General features: G+C 62.5%; 1 protein-coding gene across 1 annotated transcript in view; it reads left to right on the top strand.

Annotated features, from left to right (window-relative positions):
- Positions 1-20,906, top strand: part of HMCN2 (hemicentin 2) — a 56,257-nt gene that overhangs the window by 32,460 nt on the left and 2,891 nt on the right. Inside the window, exons 44-91 of the mRNA XM_068914987.1 lie at positions 69-230; positions 664-945; positions 1,522-1,689; positions 1,858-1,971; positions 2,182-2,268; positions 2,829-3,020; positions 3,498-3,671; positions 4,048-4,161; positions 4,504-4,646; positions 4,837-4,987; positions 5,232-5,450; positions 5,759-5,872; positions 5,986-6,173; positions 6,335-6,431; positions 7,278-7,439; positions 7,817-7,930; positions 8,117-8,319; positions 8,396-8,477; positions 8,882-9,013; positions 9,484-9,627; positions 9,747-9,906; positions 10,322-10,446; positions 10,534-10,717; positions 10,964-11,061; positions 11,440-11,709; positions 11,887-12,077; positions 12,163-12,244; positions 12,445-12,581; positions 12,716-12,857; positions 13,081-13,228; positions 13,400-13,527; positions 13,713-13,869; positions 13,947-14,068; positions 14,307-14,471; positions 14,548-14,655; positions 14,825-14,959; positions 15,244-15,378; positions 15,848-16,038; positions 16,445-16,658; positions 16,927-17,061; positions 17,136-17,326; positions 17,734-17,815; positions 18,204-18,473; positions 19,094-19,240; positions 19,348-19,485; positions 20,143-20,264; positions 20,389-20,626; positions 20,772-20,834. Coding sequence (XP_068771088.1) covers positions 69-230; positions 664-945; positions 1,522-1,689; positions 1,858-1,971; positions 2,182-2,268; positions 2,829-3,020; positions 3,498-3,671; positions 4,048-4,161; positions 4,504-4,646; positions 4,837-4,987; positions 5,232-5,450; positions 5,759-5,872; positions 5,986-6,173; positions 6,335-6,431; positions 7,278-7,439; positions 7,817-7,930; positions 8,117-8,319; positions 8,396-8,477; positions 8,882-9,013; positions 9,484-9,627; positions 9,747-9,906; positions 10,322-10,446; positions 10,534-10,717; positions 10,964-11,061; positions 11,440-11,709; positions 11,887-12,077; positions 12,163-12,244; positions 12,445-12,581; positions 12,716-12,857; positions 13,081-13,228; positions 13,400-13,527; positions 13,713-13,869; positions 13,947-14,068; positions 14,307-14,471; positions 14,548-14,655; positions 14,825-14,959; positions 15,244-15,378; positions 15,848-16,038; positions 16,445-16,658; positions 16,927-17,061; positions 17,136-17,326; positions 17,734-17,815; positions 18,204-18,473; positions 19,094-19,240; positions 19,348-19,485; positions 20,143-20,264; positions 20,389-20,626; positions 20,772-20,834 — 7,320 coding nt within the window. The remainder of the gene's footprint in view (positions 1-68; positions 231-663; positions 946-1,521; positions 1,690-1,857; positions 1,972-2,181; positions 2,269-2,828; positions 3,021-3,497; positions 3,672-4,047; positions 4,162-4,503; positions 4,647-4,836; positions 4,988-5,231; positions 5,451-5,758; positions 5,873-5,985; positions 6,174-6,334; positions 6,432-7,277; positions 7,440-7,816; positions 7,931-8,116; positions 8,320-8,395; positions 8,478-8,881; positions 9,014-9,483; positions 9,628-9,746; positions 9,907-10,321; positions 10,447-10,533; positions 10,718-10,963; positions 11,062-11,439; positions 11,710-11,886; positions 12,078-12,162; positions 12,245-12,444; positions 12,582-12,715; positions 12,858-13,080; positions 13,229-13,399; positions 13,528-13,712; positions 13,870-13,946; positions 14,069-14,306; positions 14,472-14,547; positions 14,656-14,824; positions 14,960-15,243; positions 15,379-15,847; positions 16,039-16,444; positions 16,659-16,926; positions 17,062-17,135; positions 17,327-17,733; positions 17,816-18,203; positions 18,474-19,093; positions 19,241-19,347; positions 19,486-20,142; positions 20,265-20,388; positions 20,627-20,771; positions 20,835-20,906) is intronic.

Genomic DNA, 20,906 nt, shown 5'->3' with positions numbered 1-20,906 from the left:
CTGACGGGTAGGGAGCTGGTTCTGCTGGGAGCCTGAGAAAAGGCTGGTCTTCCCACTTCCTCGGACAGGTGAGCTCCTCTCCACCAAGCCAGGGAGCCTGGAGCTGGTCTCTGCAGGAGGGAGGATGCTCTACATTGAGAAGGTGCGGCTGGCAGACAAGGGGTCATACACGTGTGAGTGCAGGAATGCCGCTGGCAGCAGCAGCAAGGAGTATCACTTAGGGGTGCACGGTGAGTTGGGGAAGGTGCTGAAGACTCAGGGCTCTGCACCAGCAGCCACAGATGCTCCTGCATGTGGATGCCTAGGCTCTGGCACTGAGGCCTGCCTCTCCTAAGCTGTGTGTCTGAGCAAGCCACAATCTGTTTCAATCCAGGGTCCGGCTGGACCTGAGCGTTCATGGCCGTTGTCTGCTGCCTTGGTGTTCCTGGAAAGCATGATGCCAAATGGGTTGTCTTTGTCCCTCCAGTTTCTTTCTTGGCTCCAAGCTGGTCAGCTTGTATTTGCTCTGGCAGCCCAATTGCACTAATTGCACCCACTTGGATTTGCTTTGCCCTGCTGCTGCTGCTGCCACCATATAGATCGATGGTGCTTTTATATCTGCTTACATAGACCTAGGGGAGTTTTTACAGCATCGCCTCTGCCCTGTGTCCCTCTTGCCCACAGCGCTGCCGAGGATCCGAGGCAGCAGCAAAGCCCTGAGGAAGGTTTCTGTGGTCAAGGCTGGTGAGACGGTTTTGGAGTGCGAGGCCGTGGGAACACCATCGCCCACAGTGACTTGGGTGAAAGACGGGCAGCCTGTGGTGAATGGGGACGGGCTTCTCCTTACAGACCAGGGGAGGCGACTGCGCATCCCACAGGCGGAGGTCACCCATTCGGGACACTACGTTTGCCTGGCAACGAATGCGGTGGGGCAGGAAGAGAGGGAGTTTGATGTGTCCGTGCATGGTAAGGATGCAGGCAGGGGCTCGCTGCTGGGGTATGTGGAAGCAGGCAGGCTTGAGAGGGCTTGTGATGCTCCACCACACATCTGGCGGAGCCCAAGAGCGGACAAGAAGCTGAGAGGCAGCAGGATCTTTGGATAGGAGGGAGAAGCTCCAGGCAACGTAGTGGCAAAAGTGGCTCCCTCAGTCTGTGGTAGGAGGTTTTTTCTGGTGCCAGCAAAGAAGACCACCTCATGCTTTACAGTCATCTGCTTTCCAAGGACTCAAGGAACCAAGCACTTGAGCTGGAAAAGGAATGAGGCTGCTCGGGGCATGTGGCTGTCTCGGTGTCATGCCTGTAAGCGTGGGTTTGGGTGTGCAGGGAGATGGCACCTACTTGCTATGGGTCTCCTGTCCCATAACACCTCTGAAGTCTACAGCCTCAGGAGATGGTAATGGTCTTTCTGGGCTTTTGTCCTCAAACTATGCAGGCATGAAGATGGGAACAAGTAGAGTTCTCAGTTTGCCCCCTTTGCCTCGCTCTTCTGCTCTCTTGGAGGCTGCTTTGCAAATGGATGTTCATCCTTTCCTGTCCATCCAGTTCCTCCTGAGTTCATTCAAGGATCAGGATCAATAACCAACATCAGTGTGTCTCTGCATGGAGCCCTGACGCTGACCTGCGAGGCCTCTGGTGTTCCCCCACCCACTGTCACCTGGTTCTGGAACAACTCTCCTGTCATCCCTGGCAAGCACACGCGTGTGCTCTCAGGTGAGGCATGAATGCTGGACACGGTGAGGGATGAGAGTGCTGGGATTGCATTCTGCCCTAATGCTGATGTGTTTAAATGCAGCAGAGCTCCCGCAGTGCAGGAGCACTGCTAGGATGAGCAGATGCCCTGGATCAGGACTCTGAGACCTCTTTGCTTCGCGTTTCCAGGTGGCTGGATGCTGAGGCTCACTCGCACACGAGCCCAGGATGGAGGCCTCTATTCCTGCCTGGCCAGCAATGTGGCTGGGGAGGCCAGGAGGGATTTCCATGTGGAGGTCCTTGGTAAGGAGGGGATGTCTCTGCCTGCTGCAGGACTTCTGGTGGGGCATCAGAGCTTTCGCCCTTGCACAAACAGGCAGAGTTAAGACTGGGCATGTTGTTGGGAGCTGCAGTTCCTGAGTCTTTTCTGCCTTAGCATGTGAGCTAAGAGGCTATTGTTTGACCTGGTGAGGCTAGATGGCTGCTGAGATCCGTGATGGCTTATGTTCCTAGTTCCTCCCCATGTTGAGAGCGCGGATGAGGAAGAGAGCATCAAAGTGCCCGAGGGTCATCCCATCACCTGGTCCTGCCTGGCTTCAGGTGAGCTTTGTGCAGGGCAGTGGGAGATACGCACAGGCTGGAGAAGGGGTTGGGAAGAACTCTTTGGCGCGTTGAGCAAATGGTTGGTGCCCCATATGCAGTTATTCATCTTTTCAGAGGTCTCCCAGGCTTCTGTTCCAATTGGTGACACACTAATAGCTAAGACTGGCTGAAGAGCTTTCCTGAGATAGTTCCTGGCTTTGCAATTGGGCAGTCTGGGAAGTGCTTTGGATGTAGGGGAGTGAGCCCACGCTGGGAGCTTGTTCAAGGACATAAGCTTCAATCTTTCCCAAATAAAGCTAAAATTCCTATAATCTGATTTCTCCTTTGGTGATAGGAGTAATTAATCACCTCCTACTCAGGACAGTTTTCTTTTCTCTTGCTGGCTCATCTAGCAGCCTCTAAGAACCAAATCCAGATTGCGGTAATTCTGGACTTGGGCTTCTGTCCCTGCCTCCAACAAAAGCTCCAGAGCGCCAGCCTAGTGACCCCACCCACACCGCACACAGAAGTGGAAAAATTTGGCACAAAGGCTGAAACCTGCTTTCTGCTCTGCACAGGCAACCCCCAGCCTAAGATCACCTGGCTGAAAGACGGCCATCCTGTGACTAGCGGAGACACGTACTCCATCTCCCCTGATGGGTCCACACTGCACATCACTCAGGCAGCCCTTTCTGATGCTGGCCGCTATTCCTGCGTGGCCTCCAATTCTGTGGCAGATCAGACCAAGCACTACCTGCTAAATGTTTTGGGTATGAAATGCCTTTGGATAGGGTGCAGCGTCTTGGGTGCGAGTAGGGCACATGGATGTAGAGGGCTTTTTAAAGGTCTGCCCCAGGTAGTTGGTGAAGATCTATAAGCCTGGCAGCCTGCAGCATGAAATGAGGTCCTGGGCCAGTTACAAAACCCTCATAAGACTTGTTTTGGAGGGGCCTGAGAGGACCTCTAGTCCAGGGTCCATCTCTGATGGTGGCTGGTGGGAATCGGGAGCACCTGTTCTGTTATGTCCCCTGGGCTTCTGGAAGGCAGCAATGGGGGCAGCGTCTGCTGGAAGTTGGGCTTGCAGCTGTATGTGCTGCTCATTTTGCGTGCTGCTCATTTTGCATGCTGTGGTCAACTCTGACTCTCTGAACTTGGGTCATGTTCTCTGGGAGGGATAAGGCATCAGGAAGTCTAAATGGGTACTTATGCTAACCTTCTGCCATACAAACAAGTGTCTGCCCCTGCAGTTAGCCCCATGTTTCCTGGAGAGGCCCACGATGCTGCCATAGAAGATGTTACTGTGATCGTCAACAATCCCATCTCCCTCATCTGTGAGGCTCTGGCCTACCCGTCTCCCAACATCACCTGGCTCAAGGATGAGGTTCCCCTCGAAGCCTCCAGAAATGTTCACCTGCTCCCTGGTACCACAATGGTGTCTGGTGGCTCTGCGCAATCGTGGCCCCCCCCCCTTGCTGCTCAGGACTCAGGGGTGGGAGCGGAGCCTTTTCTGGGTCTGGCCACGGTCCAGGGTGGTGAGGGGCTCAGGCCATTGGACAGATGCTGCTGCTTCTAGCACTGTGTGGCCTGACACTAGGTAGAGCCTCCTTGGCAGCTTCAGTGAGACAGCACTGGTTTTCATAGGCCTGGAAACTGGGCTCTCGAAGGGCATTAGAATGCCTCAGGTCAGCTTTGCAGCTGATTAGCAGGTCCTTTAAGATGTCCTCTTGTGCTGTATGGGGCTAGTCAGCTTCAGCTGTGAGGGGGGGGAAAGGCTCTCAGTCCTTCTCCTTTGCCCAGGTGGCCATGGGCTGCAGATCCTGAATGCCCTTGAAGAGGATGCAGGCATATACAGTTGCGTCGTGACCAGCGAGGCTGGAGAGGCCGTAAAGAACTACACTGTGAAGGTCCTGGGTACGTAAGCTCTCAGTGTCCTGTGTAACTCTGGCTGTAGCCCCACAGCTGTAACCCATGATACTGCCCCTTCCTTCCCTTCCAAACGCTTCACCCCAGGCCACTGCACCACCATCTTCCCTCTTGCAACTGGTGCCGTCTCTGTTGCACATGTGCCGGCATGTGGCATCAAAAAGTCTCTGGTCTAGCTCTGGGGAGGGCAGAGAGTCCTGTCTGGGGTGTTCGCGGCACTCTGAGGTGCTGCCTGTTGCTGTGACTGTCGGTGCGCCTGTCAGATTAGGGCAGAGCAAGGTCATTAGGGGGCTGTTCTCTCATCCCAGCCATGCCGCGTCTCCCCACCAGTTCCTCCTTGGATTGCCAAAGATGACCCTTCAGGGGAATTTGCTGTGACGGAAGTGAAAACCAAGGTCAACAGCACCGTGACGCTGGAGTGCGAGTCCTGGGCTGTGCCCGAGCCGACCATCCAGTGGTACAAGGACGGGCAGGTGAGGCCCTAACCACAGGCAGGAAGGAGCTGCTCATTTTGGAGACTCTGTGAGGTGGATAGAGGGGGAACATACCTTTTATAAGCCTGGGTAGTCTCTGTGCTGCTTCTGGATGCTTCAGTCCTGATGCGTAACCCTCCTCCCTTCTTTATTTTCCTGTCCTCCTTTGGGGCTGGGGTTCCCACATCAGCTCCTGGAAAGTGCTGGTCACCTCCAGCTCCTCAATGAGGGGAAGGTCCTTCAGATCAAACCAGCCGGCATCTCGGATTCGGGGCACTACACCTGTGTTGCTACCAATGTCGTAGGTGAAGATGACAAGGACTTCAATGTGCACATCCAAGGTGAGCTGAAGCAGGAAACCAGCCCCAAGTAGACGTCCTGTGCCCAGATAAGTGGGTCTCTGCATGAGGGGCCCTTAGTTGGGTCCCTTGTGGGAGAACACCGAGGGAAGCAGGAACAGGGTTCGTGTCTGCTGGAAAATAGTATCTCCTTAGTCCTGGTTAGGCCTGGGTCAGGTGCTCCGGTTGCACTTGGGGGGATGCAAGTCCCCCTTCTCCGCAGCTTACTGCAGCGCTGTCCCTGCAGTGCCACCGCTGTTCCAGAGGCCAGGGAGTGCCAACGAAGCCTTTGAGATCCTCTACAGGGAGGAAGACCAGGACGGGGAGGTGGTAGAGCACCGACAGGCTATTCTTGACAACCCCACTACGCTCTACTGTGACACCAGTGCCATCCCACCCCCCCGGCTCACCTGGTACAAAGATGGGGAGCCCCTATCCTCTGGCCAGGGGATGCTAATATTGCTAGGTAATGGGCGTGGTCGGCCGGCGTGCGATTTGAGAGGGATGGGACTCTGGCTCGGAGGTTTTCTGGAGCAGCTTTGTATGTAGAGAGCATCCATAGTGTGTGGTGGGGGCGGATCCTGCCCACTGACTCCCACCAGTGTGCACAGCACATTGGAACCATTTTACCAGGGCTATGTACTGCAAAATTTCAAGCCTTGCAGAGGGGGGACACAGGAGGACCCCGAGGGAGCGTGCCGTTCTCTGAGGCAGCCTGCCATACGGCTCCCATAGCGGGGAGCCCTCCTGCCACAACCCTGTCCTGCGGCACAGGGGGCCGGGTCCTGCAGCTCCCCGTGGTCCGGGAGGAGGATGCTGGCAGGTACACATGCGAGGCAGCCAATGACGTGGGAGAGGACCGGATGCACTACGAGCTGGAGGTGCTGAGTGAGTATGGGGGAAGTGGAGCATCATGCGTGGCAGGAGTGATGGGTGGTGTGTGGGGCAGTGGGGCTGGGCAGGAGCCCCATAACCCCCTGCTTCTCACCACCCTGGTCCAGCCACCCCTGTCATCCATGGGAGCATGGAGGACCTGGTTGAGGAGGTGACCACCACCGTCAACAGCACCGTCCGCTTGAAGTGCGAAGTCATCGGGAACCCAGCACCCGTAGTTTCCTGGCTCTGGAATGATGCCCCTATTGTGGCTGGCCCACGGCACCAGCTCCTGGAGGATGGCGAGGTCCTGCAGGTCTGCATCCCCCTGGGCTGCGGGGTACAGGAGATGCTGGGTAGAGAGATGGAGCACCTTCCCCTTATGCAGAGTGCCAATTCCCCAGGGGAGCCCCAGCAGCTCCCCAATTTGGAGGGAGTCCCTGTGAGCCTCAGCAGGGCTCTGGACCCCCTTTGCAGGTGGTGGCGGTGGAGGCGAGCGATGCGGGCAGTTACACGTGCGTGGCTGAAAACCCAGCTGGTTCTGCTGAGAAGCACTTTACCCTCACCGTGCAGGGTAAGTCCTCCCAGCCAGCCCTTCTCTGGGTCACTGCTTCGTTTCCCTGCCTTCACTGCCAGCCAAGTCCTCCAGCAGGCCCTCACCAGAGCCATCACAGAGCTCATGTGGCTCCCGATCTGCTTGGCTGCCTTCATCCCACTGCACTTCCCACCTTTCCTCTGTATGCTGTGTGAGGAGGCCAAGGCGCAGGAGGCCTGAAAGCAAGCTTGGCCACAGGCGGCTGGAGAGCTGAGGCTGCACCACTTGAGACTGGGAAGGTGCCTGCAGGTTTATTTAGGTGCATTGCTCCAGAGGGCAGAACAAGTTCTGCTTGCAACCACGTGCCTGCAGCTGCCCTCGGGAGCCCAGCAGCAGTGTGTGCTGGGGTCCCACTGCATGAGGCTCTCAGCGCTTGTTTCTTCCTCATGTTGTTTTGGCAGGAGCCCGTGGGCCGTCTCTGCTTTTTAAAGCCCTGCTCCGTGTCCCCAGCTCTCAGGGTGCCTGGGGAGCATAGATTGGGGCTTACTTGGTGTTCATGTGTGGATGCCTGCCTTCTTGGGTGACTTCTGAAGAAGGCAGGGGCCACATGTTTGCTTTTCCAGCAGCGACGGTGAGCTGAGAGCCAGTGCTTTCTGCTGAGGCTGCCTAGCAGCTGGGTTCCTCTTTCTGCCCATGCTCTGCTTGCTCTCAGATACTTTTCCAGCATCCAAGCTGCCCTATTATATCCCAGTTCTCCTTCTCACTGCAGACGGGCTGCAGAGGCCTGTGCCTTGTGCTTGCATGTGCTGCCTCGGGAAGCGAGCGCTCAGCCTCAGCAGTGACAGTTGCCCTTTGCAATTATCTTTTTGGGGTGGGCCGGAGCAGAACCACCTCGGATCACGGGCGCAAACCCCGAAACTGTTGACGGCATTGTCGATGGCAGCGTATCGCTGGTGTGCGATGTCCAATCCCACCCAGATGCAGATATTGTGTGGTACAAGGATGGCCGCGTCCTGCAGCTTGGTGAGGAAGTGTTCGTCACCCCAGGTACGTCCAGACGAGTTCCCCAGGGCCCAGCATGGCCCCCTGGCCCCCTAACCAGCCCCTACTGGATGCTGCACGTGGGACTCCCGAGCTAAGACTTTCAGCTGTAACCACGTGCTAACAACTTGCTGCAGAGCGATCTTCCTCTCCCAGGAGGTCGCATCCTGCAAACTCTGACCTGACGCTCCCCAGGAGCTCTGCACCTTCTGCTGCTGTGTATGCTGAGGCCTCGAACCTCGAAGAGAGACTTTGGCTCCCGGGTGCCTGTTGCATGGAGCTGGTGCCGGCTGGCTGGGGACGCACCAGCTCGTGAGCTCAGTGTCTCGGACTCACGCCTGGCTCCAGCCCTCCCTTGACTTGCTGCTCTTCACTTCTTCCAGGCTCGCACATCCTGCAGATCCCCCGCGCGCAGCTTTCTAGCACGGGCATATACATGTGCGTGGCTCTGAACGCAGCCGGCAGAGACGAGAAGCTCTTCATCCTCACTGTCCACGGTAAGCAGTGGGCGCTCGGCCTGCAGATCTGCCCACGCAGGTGCTGACGTCTCCCCTGCCTGCTCCATCTCCTACCAATCGGCTCCAAAGGACCTGATGGCAACCATTGGCCATGGGTCCCTGTGGAGGTTATCCTCTTGCCCCTGAAGCAGCAGGACCCCTGCCCTTGTGTCTGCCTCGCTCCAGCTCCGCCGGCAGAGCCTCAGGCCCCGGCAGGCCAGCGGCCAGCCGTGATGGTGCGAGCCGGGGACACAGCTGTCCTGCACTGTGATTTGGAGGAACAGCCGGGATCTGCGGTCACCTGGTACAGAGATGGGCAGGAGTTGGCAGCGGGGGACAACGGCCGCATCCTACTGAAAGGCTGGTGGCTGGAGATTGAAAACACTCAGGTAAAGCTGCATCGAGAAAGCTGTCCTGCTTCCTCTGCCCGTGCCGGGTCTAACAGAGTCCCCTTCCCTCTGCCAGGCCTCGGATGAAGGGCTCTATGGCTGCCGGGTGGCCGGCGCTGTGGGAGAGGCAGCGCAGACCCTCATGCTCACTGTCCAAGGTACGGGGGCAGAAAACCAGGCTTGCATATATATATATGTATATATATATGTGTGTGTGTGTATGTATATGTGTGTGTGTATGTGTATATATATATGTATTTATTTATTTACATGTATATATATACACACACACATATGTACTTTTCCAGCAAAACCCTGAATTTCCAAACCCAGGAATACTTTTCCTTTGGGAAAACCATTGCAGATAGCTCACAACCCACCCTATGCTGGGACTCTTGCTCCTGAGATGTTGCTGGTGTGCGGGGATGGTGATGCTCCTGCTGTGCAGAGAGCTGGGACGCTGCTGAATGCACAGCTGAGGGTGGGATCCTGCATCCCAGGGCAGCAGGGTGCACGCACTGCACTCGCCGATCCCAGCGCCTGCTCTCACTCCTTCCCCCAGTGCCCCCGAGCATCGAGGACCCGCAGCAGGAGACACTCGCTGCAGCCATGGGAAGCCCCCTCGTCCTGACCTGCGAAGTCACCGGCGTGCCTGTGCCAGCTGTCACCTGGCTGAAGGACGGGCGGCCATTGGGTATGAGCTGGGGAGACTCCGTGCCAGGCTGCAGTCTTGTGCCACAGACCAGCATGAAGTCATCCTGCCTCAGTTTCCCCATTTCTAATTGAGCCGCAAGAGAAAGGCGGGGCATTGCAGGGCTCTGGAGGGGAGAAGGGAGAGCACAGATGGGCTGGCATTTCTCCTAACTGCTTTTAAGTGGCCTCAGATTTGTTCATGAGGCCGAAGCAGGAGATGTGGGCACGGGACGTGATACGGGGATGCAGTGTTGAGCTCTCTGGGTACCAGCCATTAGGTTATACCCTGGCATTGGCATCTGCCCCCAAACTGGTGGCTTGTCCCCTTCTCCAGAAAGGTGCAGTGCAGATATCCTGCTTCTGCTCTAACCTGGTCCTCACGGCTGGGTCCTGGGGCTGGGAGTCAGGGGGGAGCCCCAAGGAGCGGGGAGCTGCTGCAGCCCCTGTCCTTTTCACCCCATTTCCTTGCAGAGAGCAGCCCGGAGCGGGGCCTGGTGTCCCGGGGCACCCAGCTCCAGATCAGCCCCTTGCAGCCCTTCCACGAGGGCCGCTACACGTGCCTGGCACGGGGCGCCGACGCCGAGGTGCGCAAGGATTTCCTGGTGCTGGTGCGAGGTAGGGCTTTGCCTGGCCGGCATGGTGGCAAGCGTTTCCCAAAGGACCCTCCATTGGTGGGGTGCACGGACCGGGGAGCCTTCCTCCTCCTCCTCAGCCTCGCTCTCTTCTCGGCGCAGTGGCACCCAGGATCACGAGCGCGGGGGTCCCCAGCGAGCACAGCGTGCTGGAGGGCAGCGAGGTGACGCTGGAGTGCCAGGCAGAGGGGCAGCCTGCCCCGGAGATCACCTGGCTGAAGGACGGGCAGCCCCTGGGGCTGCAGCCCCCGTCGCGTGGCCGGTGAGTCCCTGCGGGGTGGCAGGCGACAGCCTGGCTGGGGACCACACCAAAGCCTGGTGACGGCATGGCTAGCTGAGCTGTACACGGGGGACACCACTACGGCTGCGGCCAGGCTAAATCAGTCCCAACTGTGCCTCAGTTTCCCCACCTGTAAACTAGTGTTGCAACGTGTGCCGTGCTCCGCTGCTTCTCCACCCTCGCAGTGCTTGGGCTGGGACTAGCATGTCCCGACTGTTTGCTGAGCTGGACCATCCCAGGCTACATCCTGGGGTCCCCAACCGTGCCATAACTTGGCTTGATGGCTCTTAGCGCAGCAGCCTGCGTGCATGGGACCTGCTGGGGTGACTGCAGAGCATCTCTGTCCCCAAGCCTGGGACACCCGTGGGTGGTCACTGCCCTGGACTCCCCCATGCAGGCTGGCTCCGGACGGCAGCTCTCTGCTCCTCGAGGGGCTCCAGGCCGCCGACGCGGGGGCGTACACCTGCCTGGCCCAAAACAGCGCCGGCGAAGACACCCGGCTGCACACGCTGAGCGTGCTGGGTAAGCGAGGCCGGGGCACGCGGGGGCAGCGCTGCCGGCCGCCTGCCCTGCTTCAGCCCCGTCACCCCCTCTCCTCCCCTCGCCCAGTTCCCCCGTCCATCGAGAGCGGCGCTGGCGATGCGGAGGCGGTCCGCGGCGTCCTCGCCGGGCTGGTGACGCTGGAGTGCCGGGCGCGGGGCTCCCGGCCCCTGCAGCTGAGCTGGCTGAAGGACGGGCTGCCCGTCCGCCTGTCGCCCCGCGTCCGCCTGCTCTCGGCCGGGCGCACCCTCAGGTGAGGAGCGATCCCGCGGCGACCCTGAGCGACGCTCAGCCGCGGGCCCTTCGGCAGGTTCGCCCGCCGGGCTGGCCCCGGAGGGCGTTGGAAACGCTGCGGGGCTCTGGTGCCGCAGGGAGACCTCGGCGGGCTGCGCGCTCTGCCGTGCTGAGGGCTGCGAGGGCCGGGGTGGGGGGGTGGGTTGGTGGAGGTGACAACTCCTCCTCTTCCTCACCCCCCCTGCTCCACCCAACGCGGGGGTAGGATCTCTCCCGCTCAGGTGTCCGACGCCGGGCTCTACACCTGCGTGGCCGCCAGCCAGGCGGGGGTGGCTGAGCGCAGCTTCGTCCTGCAGATACAGGGTACGGGGGAGCCGGGTGTCCCCTGGCAATTTGGGGGTCTGTCGAGGTGAGCAGGGTGGTGGGCAGCCACGGGTGACGTGCGGGTCCCGGGACTAGTTCGGCTTGCAGAGCGCAGCTCTGGCTGGTAGCCCTATGCATGCCACCAGGGTTGGTCTTGTGGACAGCAGAGCGAGGAAGGCCCAGCCTAAAATTAGGTAGAGAAGGGAGTCAAGATGGTGACACATCCCCCTTCCCATCTGGGGTCACCCTGGTGGTGGGCAAGCCCCTGCCAGGAGGTCAACCTGCCCCTGGTAATTCCCTGGTCTCCTGCAACTGCCCCAGTGCTGGGGACCTGGCTTTGCTCCCCAGTCCTGCTAACGCACCCCTCTCCCTCCACAGTGCCCCCCGTGCTGGAGGGGACCCCGGAGAGCAGCGAGGAGCAGGCGGTGATGGTGGGCTCCGAGGTGACCTTCGCTTGCGAAGCTGCCGGCTCCCCAGCGCCGGTGCTGAGCTGGCTGAAGGACGGCAAGCCCCTGGTGCCGCAGAGCAATGGCACGGGCTCGCGGCTGCACCTGGAGGCGGTGGGGCCAGCCGATTCGGGAGTTTACTCCTGCCTGGCTGTGAACGAGGCGGGCGAAGCCAGCAAACACTTCCATCTCGTGGTGATGGGTACGTGTCTTCCTGGGCGTTGGGAGAGGTGGCTGGCTGGAGGGAGCAAAGCACACCTTGCCCACCTCTGTGGGAATTGCAAGGCAGGCCCCCAAATTGGCAGCACCCCTCCCACCATTCCTTTTTGGGAACACCTAGGGGTTGAAAGCCCCTCACTGGTCACGGTGTGCCTTGCAGCGCCGCCCCGTGTTGAGGCCCCTACCCAGCCAGTTGAGATGTCCGTCGTCGTGGGTGCTCCGCTAGAGCTGACGTGCCTGGTGACGGGTGTCCCCATGCCCACTGTCACCTGGGAGAAGGACGGGCAGCTGCTGGCCGGGCCCCAGCTCGTGGTGGGGAACGAGAGCATCTTTCGGATAGAGAGCGTCGAGGTCAGGGCTCCTCTCGCCTCATCTCTTCACCCACCTTCTCCTTCTACCTCCAGTGGGTTTCACCTCTGTTTTCCTTCTCTGGTAGGTGGCCAGTGCTGGCTTGTACACCTGCCTGGCTGCCAGCCCTGCCGGAGAGGACAGCGGGACCTTCCATGTCAGAGCCCAAGGTACTGCCACCTCAAAGCTGCAGGAGATAAGGGGGCCAGGCGCTATGGGGTGGGACAATTGGAGCTCCTGGGACTAGAGAGCTCGGCATGACACCAGAGCATCCCAAGATGATGGTGGAGGGGGCCTGCCACAGAATCCGGCAGCCCTGCAGAGCCGGGGGGCTCAGAGCGGGGCATCCCCTAACCCACATGTCCTATAGCACCCCCCACCATCGTGGGTGCTGGAGAAACCCATAGCATCACCGCCCCGGTGGGAGGGCAGCTCACCCTGGAGTGCCCTGCAGATGCCGTGCCACCCCCCCACATCGAGTGGCACCGGGAGGGCTCACCACTGCAGGTACGTGCACTCGAGGCCCGCGGCGCCCAGGTGGCGTCGCAGCCGGCTGCGTCCCAGCCCACCACGCAGGATGCTCACGGCGGGGGGACATGATGGGCAAGCACTGCTGACGGGGGCTTTCCGGGGGCTGCTAGGAGGATGCCCGCACACGGGTCCTGGCCGAGGGGCGCTTCCTCCAGATCCGGGCACTGCTGGTGACGGATAGGGGGGAGTACAGCTGCACTGCCAGCAACTCGCTGGGGACGACCAGCCTGAACTTCCAGGTGGACATTCATGGTGAGCAATGCACTGATGTGGTTTCCGGCTTCGCTGGGGACATGTGCCAGCTCAGTTCCCGTTTTGTGCAGCGATGCATATTGTTATGGTGTTGCCTATAGATGGGATAGTGGGAAAGGGGGAATTAAACACGTCCAGCCCCAGGTGCTGGTCTGGTCTGAATTGATTGATCCCCTGAGCTGTGTTGCTAACTCTCTCCCTTCCCTCCCGGGCGATGCTACAGTGGCCCCGGAGATCCAGCCTGGCCCCGAGGCGCTGAGCGTGCTCGTGAATGGATCAGCCGTGCTGCCCTGCCAGGCAGAGGGGTGGCCCGTGCCCCAGGTGACGTGGCGGAAGGACGGCCAGCTGCTGCCCCTTGGCGGGAGCCCCAGGTATGAGGCTCTGCAGAGTACAAGCTGGCTCTGAGATCACGCCAACCTCTGCGTTCATGGGTATTTCCACGTTCCCGGAGTGGGGATGCTGCTGGCAACAGGGAGCACCGGGTGCAGCTCGGCCACGGAGAACCCTAACAAGCCTAACGGGGCTTGCTCTCCCTCCGGCAGGCTGAGGATGCTGCCGGGAGGCTCCCTGCAGATAGACCCCGTTCAGGTCCAGGATTCAGGCTACTACCTCTGCGTGGCATCCAGCCCTGCCGGGTCTGACCGACGAGGCCTCGACCTCCAAGTCCTGGGTAGGTGGAAGAATCAGCTGCATCCTTGGGGCTTGGTGGGCTGGTTTGAGCCTAGTTGTGCTGGATCCCTCCTGCATTCACCCTCTCTGTAGCCCACCGGTGCACGCGCAGTGCTGTGCCATTGTTCTCAGCTCATTAATGCCTGGTGACCCCCGAGTTAACGACCCCCGTATGCTCTTCCGCAGTCCCTCCTGTCATCGCCCCCGGACCCTCCAACTTCACCCTGGTGGCGCAGCAGCCGGCCTCGCTGGCCTGCGAAGCCACGGGGTCCCCCGAGCCCCGCGTGACGTGGGAGAAGAACGGCCGCCCGCTGAACCCGCACCTCCCGCCCGGCGCCTACAGGTACGGCAGCCCCGGCCGGCCCGCGCCCCTCGGCGAGGCAGCGTTTGCATGCCCGATGTGCGCTCTTCCCGCCGCAGGCTGCAGTCCTCGGGCTCGCTGCTGATCGTCAGCCCCAGCCTCCAGGACGAGGGGCGGTTCGAGTGCGTCGCCACCAACGCCGCCGGCGAGGCCCGCAAGCCCTTCCTCGTGTTCATCCACGGTGAGCTCCCGGGGGCCGGTGCTCCCGTGGAAAGCTGCTTCCCAGGGATATTTCGCTATGTTGGGCATGATGTAGATGCGCCTTGGCTCCCTGCTTGGTCAGATCTCCTCTAAGGTTTGGGGACGGGGTGGGCAAGAGGGGAAGTGGGAATATCTGCACCCGCGTGCACTAGGAGCGGCACTGCTCCAGTGCTGACTACGCAGCCCGGCTCACCTCCCTTTCCTGCCATCCTCTGCAGTGCCCCCCACCATTGCTGACGATCTCACCGATGTGGTCGTCACTCGGCTGTCCCCCGCCGTCCTCACCTGCTACGCCTCCGGCGTGCCCCCGCCGGCGGTGTCGTGGAGCAAGGAGGGGGCTCAGCTGGGGAGCCGCGGAGGGGGCTACCGCATCCTGCCCTCAGGTAGGGGGGGCCGGGACGGTGCGGTGGGGGGCCGGGGCACCGTCCCCGTGCCTCCCCTCTGCTCGCTCTCTTCCAGGCGCCCTGGAGATCAGGCAGGCACTGCCTGCCCACGCCGGCCGCTACACCTGCACGGCGAGGAACGCCGCCGGCGCGGCCCGCAAACACCTCCTGCTCACGGTGCATGGTACGTGGCCCCGGCGGCTGCTCCGGGGACACGGAGGCAGGACCTTCGGGTGCCTGGGCTCAGCCTGGGGGCTGAGGGAGGCCCCGTGCGTTGGCACTGCCCCCCGCGACTCGCTGCGCAGCTGGAGCGAGGGGAGCGACGCTCGGCAGCGTTTCCCCTTCTGCTGCAGAGCCCCCCGTAGTGAAGCCCCTGCCTGGCATGGTGATGGTGATGGTCAATGCCAGCGCAGTGTTATCCTGCGAGGCGACCGGCGTCCCTCCGCCGGAGATCACCTGGCAGAAGGAAGGCGTCAGCGTCCCCAGAGGTGAGCCGGAGCCTGTTCCTGGGGTTGATTTGGGTGGCACTGAACAGCATCCCAGCGTGACGTTGGATGGCACTGGGCGCGCCAAGGACGCGTGCAGGAGGGGAGGCGTTAGCTCCGGTGCCCGCACCAGCCTCGTTGCTTCCCAGATGCCATCCAGGGCACTCTGCGCATGCGGAGGCTGCTGGCACGTTTCTTCCGCAAGCAAAGCGGTCCCCGTGCACAGTCCGTTCGCGCACGGGCACGGCTGCTCTCTCCTGGCCTTCATTCGTGCCCCATCCCTGCAGGGCCCCGGTTCAAAATGCTCCGCAATGGGCAGCTGCACCTCCTGCGTGCCTCCGTGGAGGACGCTGGCATCTACCTGTGCGTGGCTCAAAACCCATCCGGCACCGCTTCGGGGAGGACCAGGCTGATCGTGCAAGGTAAAGCTGCCATCATCGCCCTCTCCTGGTGCCCTGCTCGCTCCTTGCCTAGTACTTAGCAGGGTTTTTATTGTTTAGCAGCTGTCAGTCTGTCTCCCTCACAAACATTGCTTCGCAAAGATGTTCAGACCTCTTTTCCCCAGCAGGTTCCCTTGCTGGGTCTCTATGCTACTGTCTGGAGGCCACATTTAATGCCAAGAACAGCCCAAGCTGTAAAGCTCTAAGTCTGCCCCCAAACCTCCCCCGAACGCCCCCCGGTATCCACTCTGGCCATTGCCTGTTGAAGGTTTCCTAGGGAAGACGTTGTTGCAGACGATGCCTGGGACTGCCCCGAAGCTGGGCTGGCGGCACGGTCAGGGCCGGGCATTGCTTTGCTGGCGTTGAGGACACGCTGGAGGCTGGGGGCGCGGGGCCGGGAGGGCGGCATCCCTGCAGCAGCCGCAATCTCTGCCTTCCCACTCCCTCGCAGTGCCCCCAGCCATCGAGGCCGGCCCCACCGAGCTGGCAGTGCTGGAGGGGCTCGAAGCCCTGCTGCCCTGTGCCGCCCGGGGCATCCCGGAGCCCCGCGTGTCCTGGAGCAGAGAGGGAGCCCCAGTGCGGGGCCGCGGCACCAAGGCCACCGTCCTGCCCTCCGGCGAGCTGCTGCTCCGGGACGTCCAGGTGAGCGTCGGCCCCGGCGCGGGCGCGTGCTCCTGCGGCGGCCAGGCACGCTGCAAAGGGCAACGAGCTGAAAAAGAAATATTTTGCAGCTGAAAAGAAAGTCTAGGTCATCCTGTGCCCTCACGGCCCCTCAGCCTGGGTTAGCAGGACTGGGGGTCTCTTAACAGCGCTGCAGCCTTGCTGGTTTCAGAAACGTATCTGACCGGCTCCGTCCTGCGCAACAGCCTGGCCCGTCCAGGCCGCGCAGGTTTGCTAGCGTGGTCTGGAAGAGGTGGCCGTAGCCAGGCCCTGACTTTTTGGGCCGTACCCAAAGGCCGGCAGAGCTGCAGCCCGGGCAGCGGGACCTGCCGCTCTCTGCAGCGCGGCTCTGAGCCCCTCCCCGCTCCTCAAACCTCTCCCCCGGCAGGAGAGGGATGCCGGGAGCTATTCCTGCACGGCCGCGAACTCGGCCGGCAAAGCCGTCCGCCGCCTCTACCTCTCCGTCTACACCCTGCCCACCTTCACCCGGCTGCCCGGGGACCTCGTCCTGAGCCGGGGCGAGCGGCTGGAGCTGGTCTGTGCCGCGAAGGGGAACCCCGAGCCCCGTGTCACCTGGATGGCCAACGGCCAGCCCGTCACCGGTGCGTGGGAAGCCGGGCACGGGCGCCGTGGGCTGGGGGCGCTGGTGGGATGGAGGAAGAGGAGGATGCTGAGTGTGGAGGAAGAGCCCGTCCTCCGCTAGCTCACAGGGACAATATGCTTCTGGTTCCCCTCCTTGCCCTTTTCCCATCTTTTTGGGGCCCCGCATGGTGGCCCGGCTGGTCCTTGCCGGCACTCTTTGGGGGGGGCCGCGTGGCCAGTCTGAGTCCTCCAGGCCGTGGCATGCCATGACCTTGCTTCACCTCGCAGACGGCGTTTTGGGGCAGAGGGGCCGGAGCACGCTGCGGCGGGACGCGGCCACCCGGGCGGACGGCGGGACCTACGTCTGCCGCGCCGAGAACAGTGCCGGCGTCGTCAGCGCCGCGAGCACGGTCCGCGTGCGAGGTAGGTGCGTGGCCGGGGTGGCCCCGCGCCGCTCGGCCACCTCCGGCCCTCTCCCACCCCTCTGCCTTCCCCAGAGGCGCCCGTCTTGCGGGGGGAGCCCAGCGCCTACCAGGTGGAGCCCCTCGGGGGCGATGCCCTGCTGGACTGCGAAGCCCGGGGCCAACCAGCGCCCCTCATCCGCTGGAGCAAGGACGGGGTCCCGCTGGCCGCCAGCCACCGCCTGCGCCAGCTGCACAACGGCTCCCTGGTCATCCGCGGCACGGCGGTGAGCGGGGCCGGGGGCCGGCGGCGTGCTCGGGACCGCTCGGGCGCTGAAGGCGGGCCGTCCAAAAGGGGCTGCTGCCGTGCTGCTGCCGGGCGAGGGGAAGAGCTACAGGCCATCGCTGAGATGGCTTCTGTCAGGTCTCTGCGGGGCCGGTGCCCTCGTGCAGAGCGGTGCTAAGGGGCGCATCCCTGCTGGGAGCCTGCCTTGGCCCCCTTCCTCCCTGCTCGTTTTTCAGAGTTTCTGCCCCGTTAGTGGCCGTCGTTAGCGTTGCTGCCAGCACGCTCTGCTTGCTTTTGCGCCGCGTTAGAGACGGAGCTGGCTGCGGGTGGCTGTTTCGGCGCCTCTCTGCTCCCGCGCGGGGCGAGATGGGCTGCTCCGTTGACTCCTTCGTTTTAATCCCTTGCTAGAGGGCCGACGCGGGGCATTACCGGTGCGTGGCGGAGAACGAGGCGGGCACGGCGGCGAAGGTTGTCACCCTGGCCCTGCAGAGTGAGTGCTGCCCTCTTTGCACCCTCCTTTTGGGGAAAGAGGGTATTTTAGGCCCGTGCCTGCTTTCCACTGGTTGGGTTACGCATCCTGCCGAGAGGAGTCGGGTTGGAGCGAGAACGAAAGGAGAAGGGGGAATGGGAAAAAACTGAGAAGAAATGGTTCGATGAGAGCAGAGATTTGGGCCATGCAAACTGGGGACCGCGGACAGGACCAGCTATGGATGCTTTCTCCTGGGTGGTCCTACCTTCGGCCCCATCCGAGCAGCTAAAGGACTCCAAAACACAAGTCACCCCTGAACCCCGAGACCTCTGCCCACCCCACGTGTGGGTGAGCCGCCGCAGCGATGCTCGGCGGCCGCCGCACTGCCGCGGTCCCTGTTGCTGCCCAGGTGCCCCCGGGGTGCAGGTGCGGCCGCGGGAGGCGGCGGTGAGCGCCGGGCAGCGGGTGCTGCTGCACTGCGAGGTGTCGGGGGAGCCCACCCCCTCCGTGGAGTGGCGGCGAGACGGGGCGCCGCTGCAGGAGAGCCCGCGCGCCCGCGTGCTGCCCAACGCCACGCTGCTCATCGGCGCCGCGGGCCGGGAGGACGCGGGCAGCTACGCCTGCCTCGCTCGCAATCGCTTGGGCTCCGCCGTCGCCCAGGCCTTCCTCACTGTCCGAGGTGGGTGTCTTCTCCTGTCTTTTGGGGTGGGGGCTGCGGTCACCTCTCTGCGTTTCCAGCAGCCCTGCGACGCACTGCATTAAGACCTCCCACGTGGCGATTTGAAAGGACGTTGCCTTCCCCTGGCTGCTCTGCTTCCCTTGATTTGCTTCGCGTTTCGTACTCCCTCATCTCTTCCGTCGCTCGTCTTCCCGCGCTGAAGGTCTCTGGTGCCTCTGTTCGGACGCTGGAGCCGAGAAGGACCTTCACCGAAATAGCTGCCATGTGCGAGCCGGCAGGAGCTCTGCTCTCTCCTGCCTCCCTGAATCCGCTGCCAGTGATTAAATTCTGATTTCCCGGGGGCCCTGCTGGCCGCAGAGGCACATCCTCTCCTGCTGCCCCTTGGGGAGCAGCTAGCCGGGGCGAACGGCAGCGCGGCGGAAGCGCCGGGTGCCCTGCGCTCCCTCGCGTGGCTGCCGGAGGAGAAGCAAAGACAAGCGTGGGTTTTGGGGGGGGGGTGGGCTGTGCTTGCAGCCGGGGGGGGGGAATGCCTCCTGGCAGGGATGCTGCAGGCCTTGCTCTGGCCGCTTGCAGCTCCAGAAAGGAGGTTTCCTGAACCGGCGTTTCCCTCGCCCCAGCAGAGCCCCGCCAGGTGCGGGGCCGTCTCATCGGCGTAATCAACGCCCAGGAGTTCGGCGTCGCCACCCTGAACGCCAGCGTGCTGGGCGATCCTCGCGCTGGCACGGCCGCCGTGTGGAGCAGCATCGGGAGCGTCCCGCCCTCCGTCGGTACGTGGCGACGCGGACCCCTTCCCTGCGCCCGGGCAGCGTCCTTGACCTCTGCCAGGTGGAAATTTGGGGGAAAGAGGGAGAACGAACGCTTCCCCCGTTCCCAGGACCCCTGATGCGGGTGCTGGTGGCTGTCATTGCCCCCGTGTACTGGTCCTTCGCGCACGCCGACGGGGACACCCGGAGCGGGTTCCTGCTGACCCAGGGCACCTTCAGGCAGGAGTCGCAGGTGGAGTTTGCCACAGGTGAGGGATGCGGGGCCGCGGGGAGCCGAGCTCGCCCGCCGGCTGCTGGGGAGGCCCCGGGCGTCTGCGCCAGCCGCTCTGGGAGATGCCTGTGGCCACGGCATGGGTTCAGGCTCTTGGTGTCCCCAGGTGTTGGGTGCAGAAATGGTTGAGAGGGGATAAGGCATGCCTGGGACTGTGTCCGGCGCTGCAAGGCAAAACCATGCAGCCTGTGTCCAGCAAAAGCTGGAGTTGCAGACGCGTGGCTGGGCTCTGCACCGTGTCCCCTGCGAGAACCAGGAGTTACGGGGCTCTAGTGTCTGTGGTTTAGCCTCTGTGTCCCCCATGCCGTGGGTCCCTGCAGGCACTGGGGCTCAACCCCGCGCTGTCCTGAGCTTCGTGGTGGGGTTTGGAGCCGGCTAGTGGGAGACGGAGAGGTCGAGCCATGCAGGGAGATTCTGGGCAGCTGCAGGGTGGTGGGTGTCCCCCGAGTCCTACGATCGTGGAGGTGAGGATGTGTCGCGTGGGGGGGAGCCGGGGGGGTCACACGAGGTTATGGGGGAGCTGGAGTTTGTCGGTGCCCAAAGGTTGGGAAATGCCTGGCTCTTCGCTTGGGCTGAAGAACCGGGTCTCGCGGGGAAGCCACGGGCTGCCGGTCACTGCGTCCCGTCTCGGCAGGGGAGCTCCTCCGCATCACCCACGCCGCCCGCGGCGTGGACGCCGTCGGCGCTCTGCTGCTCGACAGCGCCATCAGCGGCTCCGTGCCGGAGAGCGTCGCCGAGGCCGTGGTGCTGCTGCAGGTGCCAGGGGCTGCCAGCCCCCCCGGCCCCCCGTGCCTGGCACAGCCCGGAAGGTGACTCCCAGCCCGGGAGCCCTCCGGGTGCCCCAGGGCCTGACCCGTCCTGCCTCCTGCTCTTTCTCCAGGATTTTGGCGAGCGCTACGTCCAGACGGGACCTGGGCAGCTCTACGGAGACTCGGTGCAGAGCTTCGTGCAGGAGGGACTCGTCACCCGCGTCCGCTGCAACCACACCATCGAGTACGACCCCGCTCTGGGCCGGCAGCCGCTCCGGGTGCAGCACGTCCGGGCCAGGTCGGTCAAAGCCTCCTTCGACCCGGCCTCGGAGGAGCTTCTCTTCCAGCTCAGCGCCTCGCTCCACGCAGGTAACGAGAGGGGCCGGATTGCTGAGGGATGGGGACGAGGACGGTGCGATCCCCCACCAACAGGTGGCTGTTTGCATGCTCGACGGCAGCAAAGGCTGTTTCCCTGCAGTGACGCCTTTCTCAGCCGTCTCTGCTTGCTTCCTAGGGCCAAATGGAGACCGGTGCCCAGCAGGATTTGTCCTGGGCCCTCAGCAGCTGTACTGCGTCGGTACGGACCCTTCCCGAGGGCTGGGGGGGGCTGTGCTGGGTCCTGTCTCTGAAGGGTCCCCTTCAGGGCTAT

This window comes from Struthio camelus, chromosome 20, assembly GCF_040807025.1.
Source record: "Struthio camelus isolate bStrCam1 chromosome 20, bStrCam1.hap1, whole genome shotgun sequence".
Taxonomy (NCBI): Eukaryota; Metazoa; Chordata; class Aves; order Struthioniformes; family Struthionidae; genus Struthio; species Struthio camelus.
Note: the sequence above shows the minus strand (reverse complement) of the source record. Positions and strands in the feature narration are given on the sequence as shown.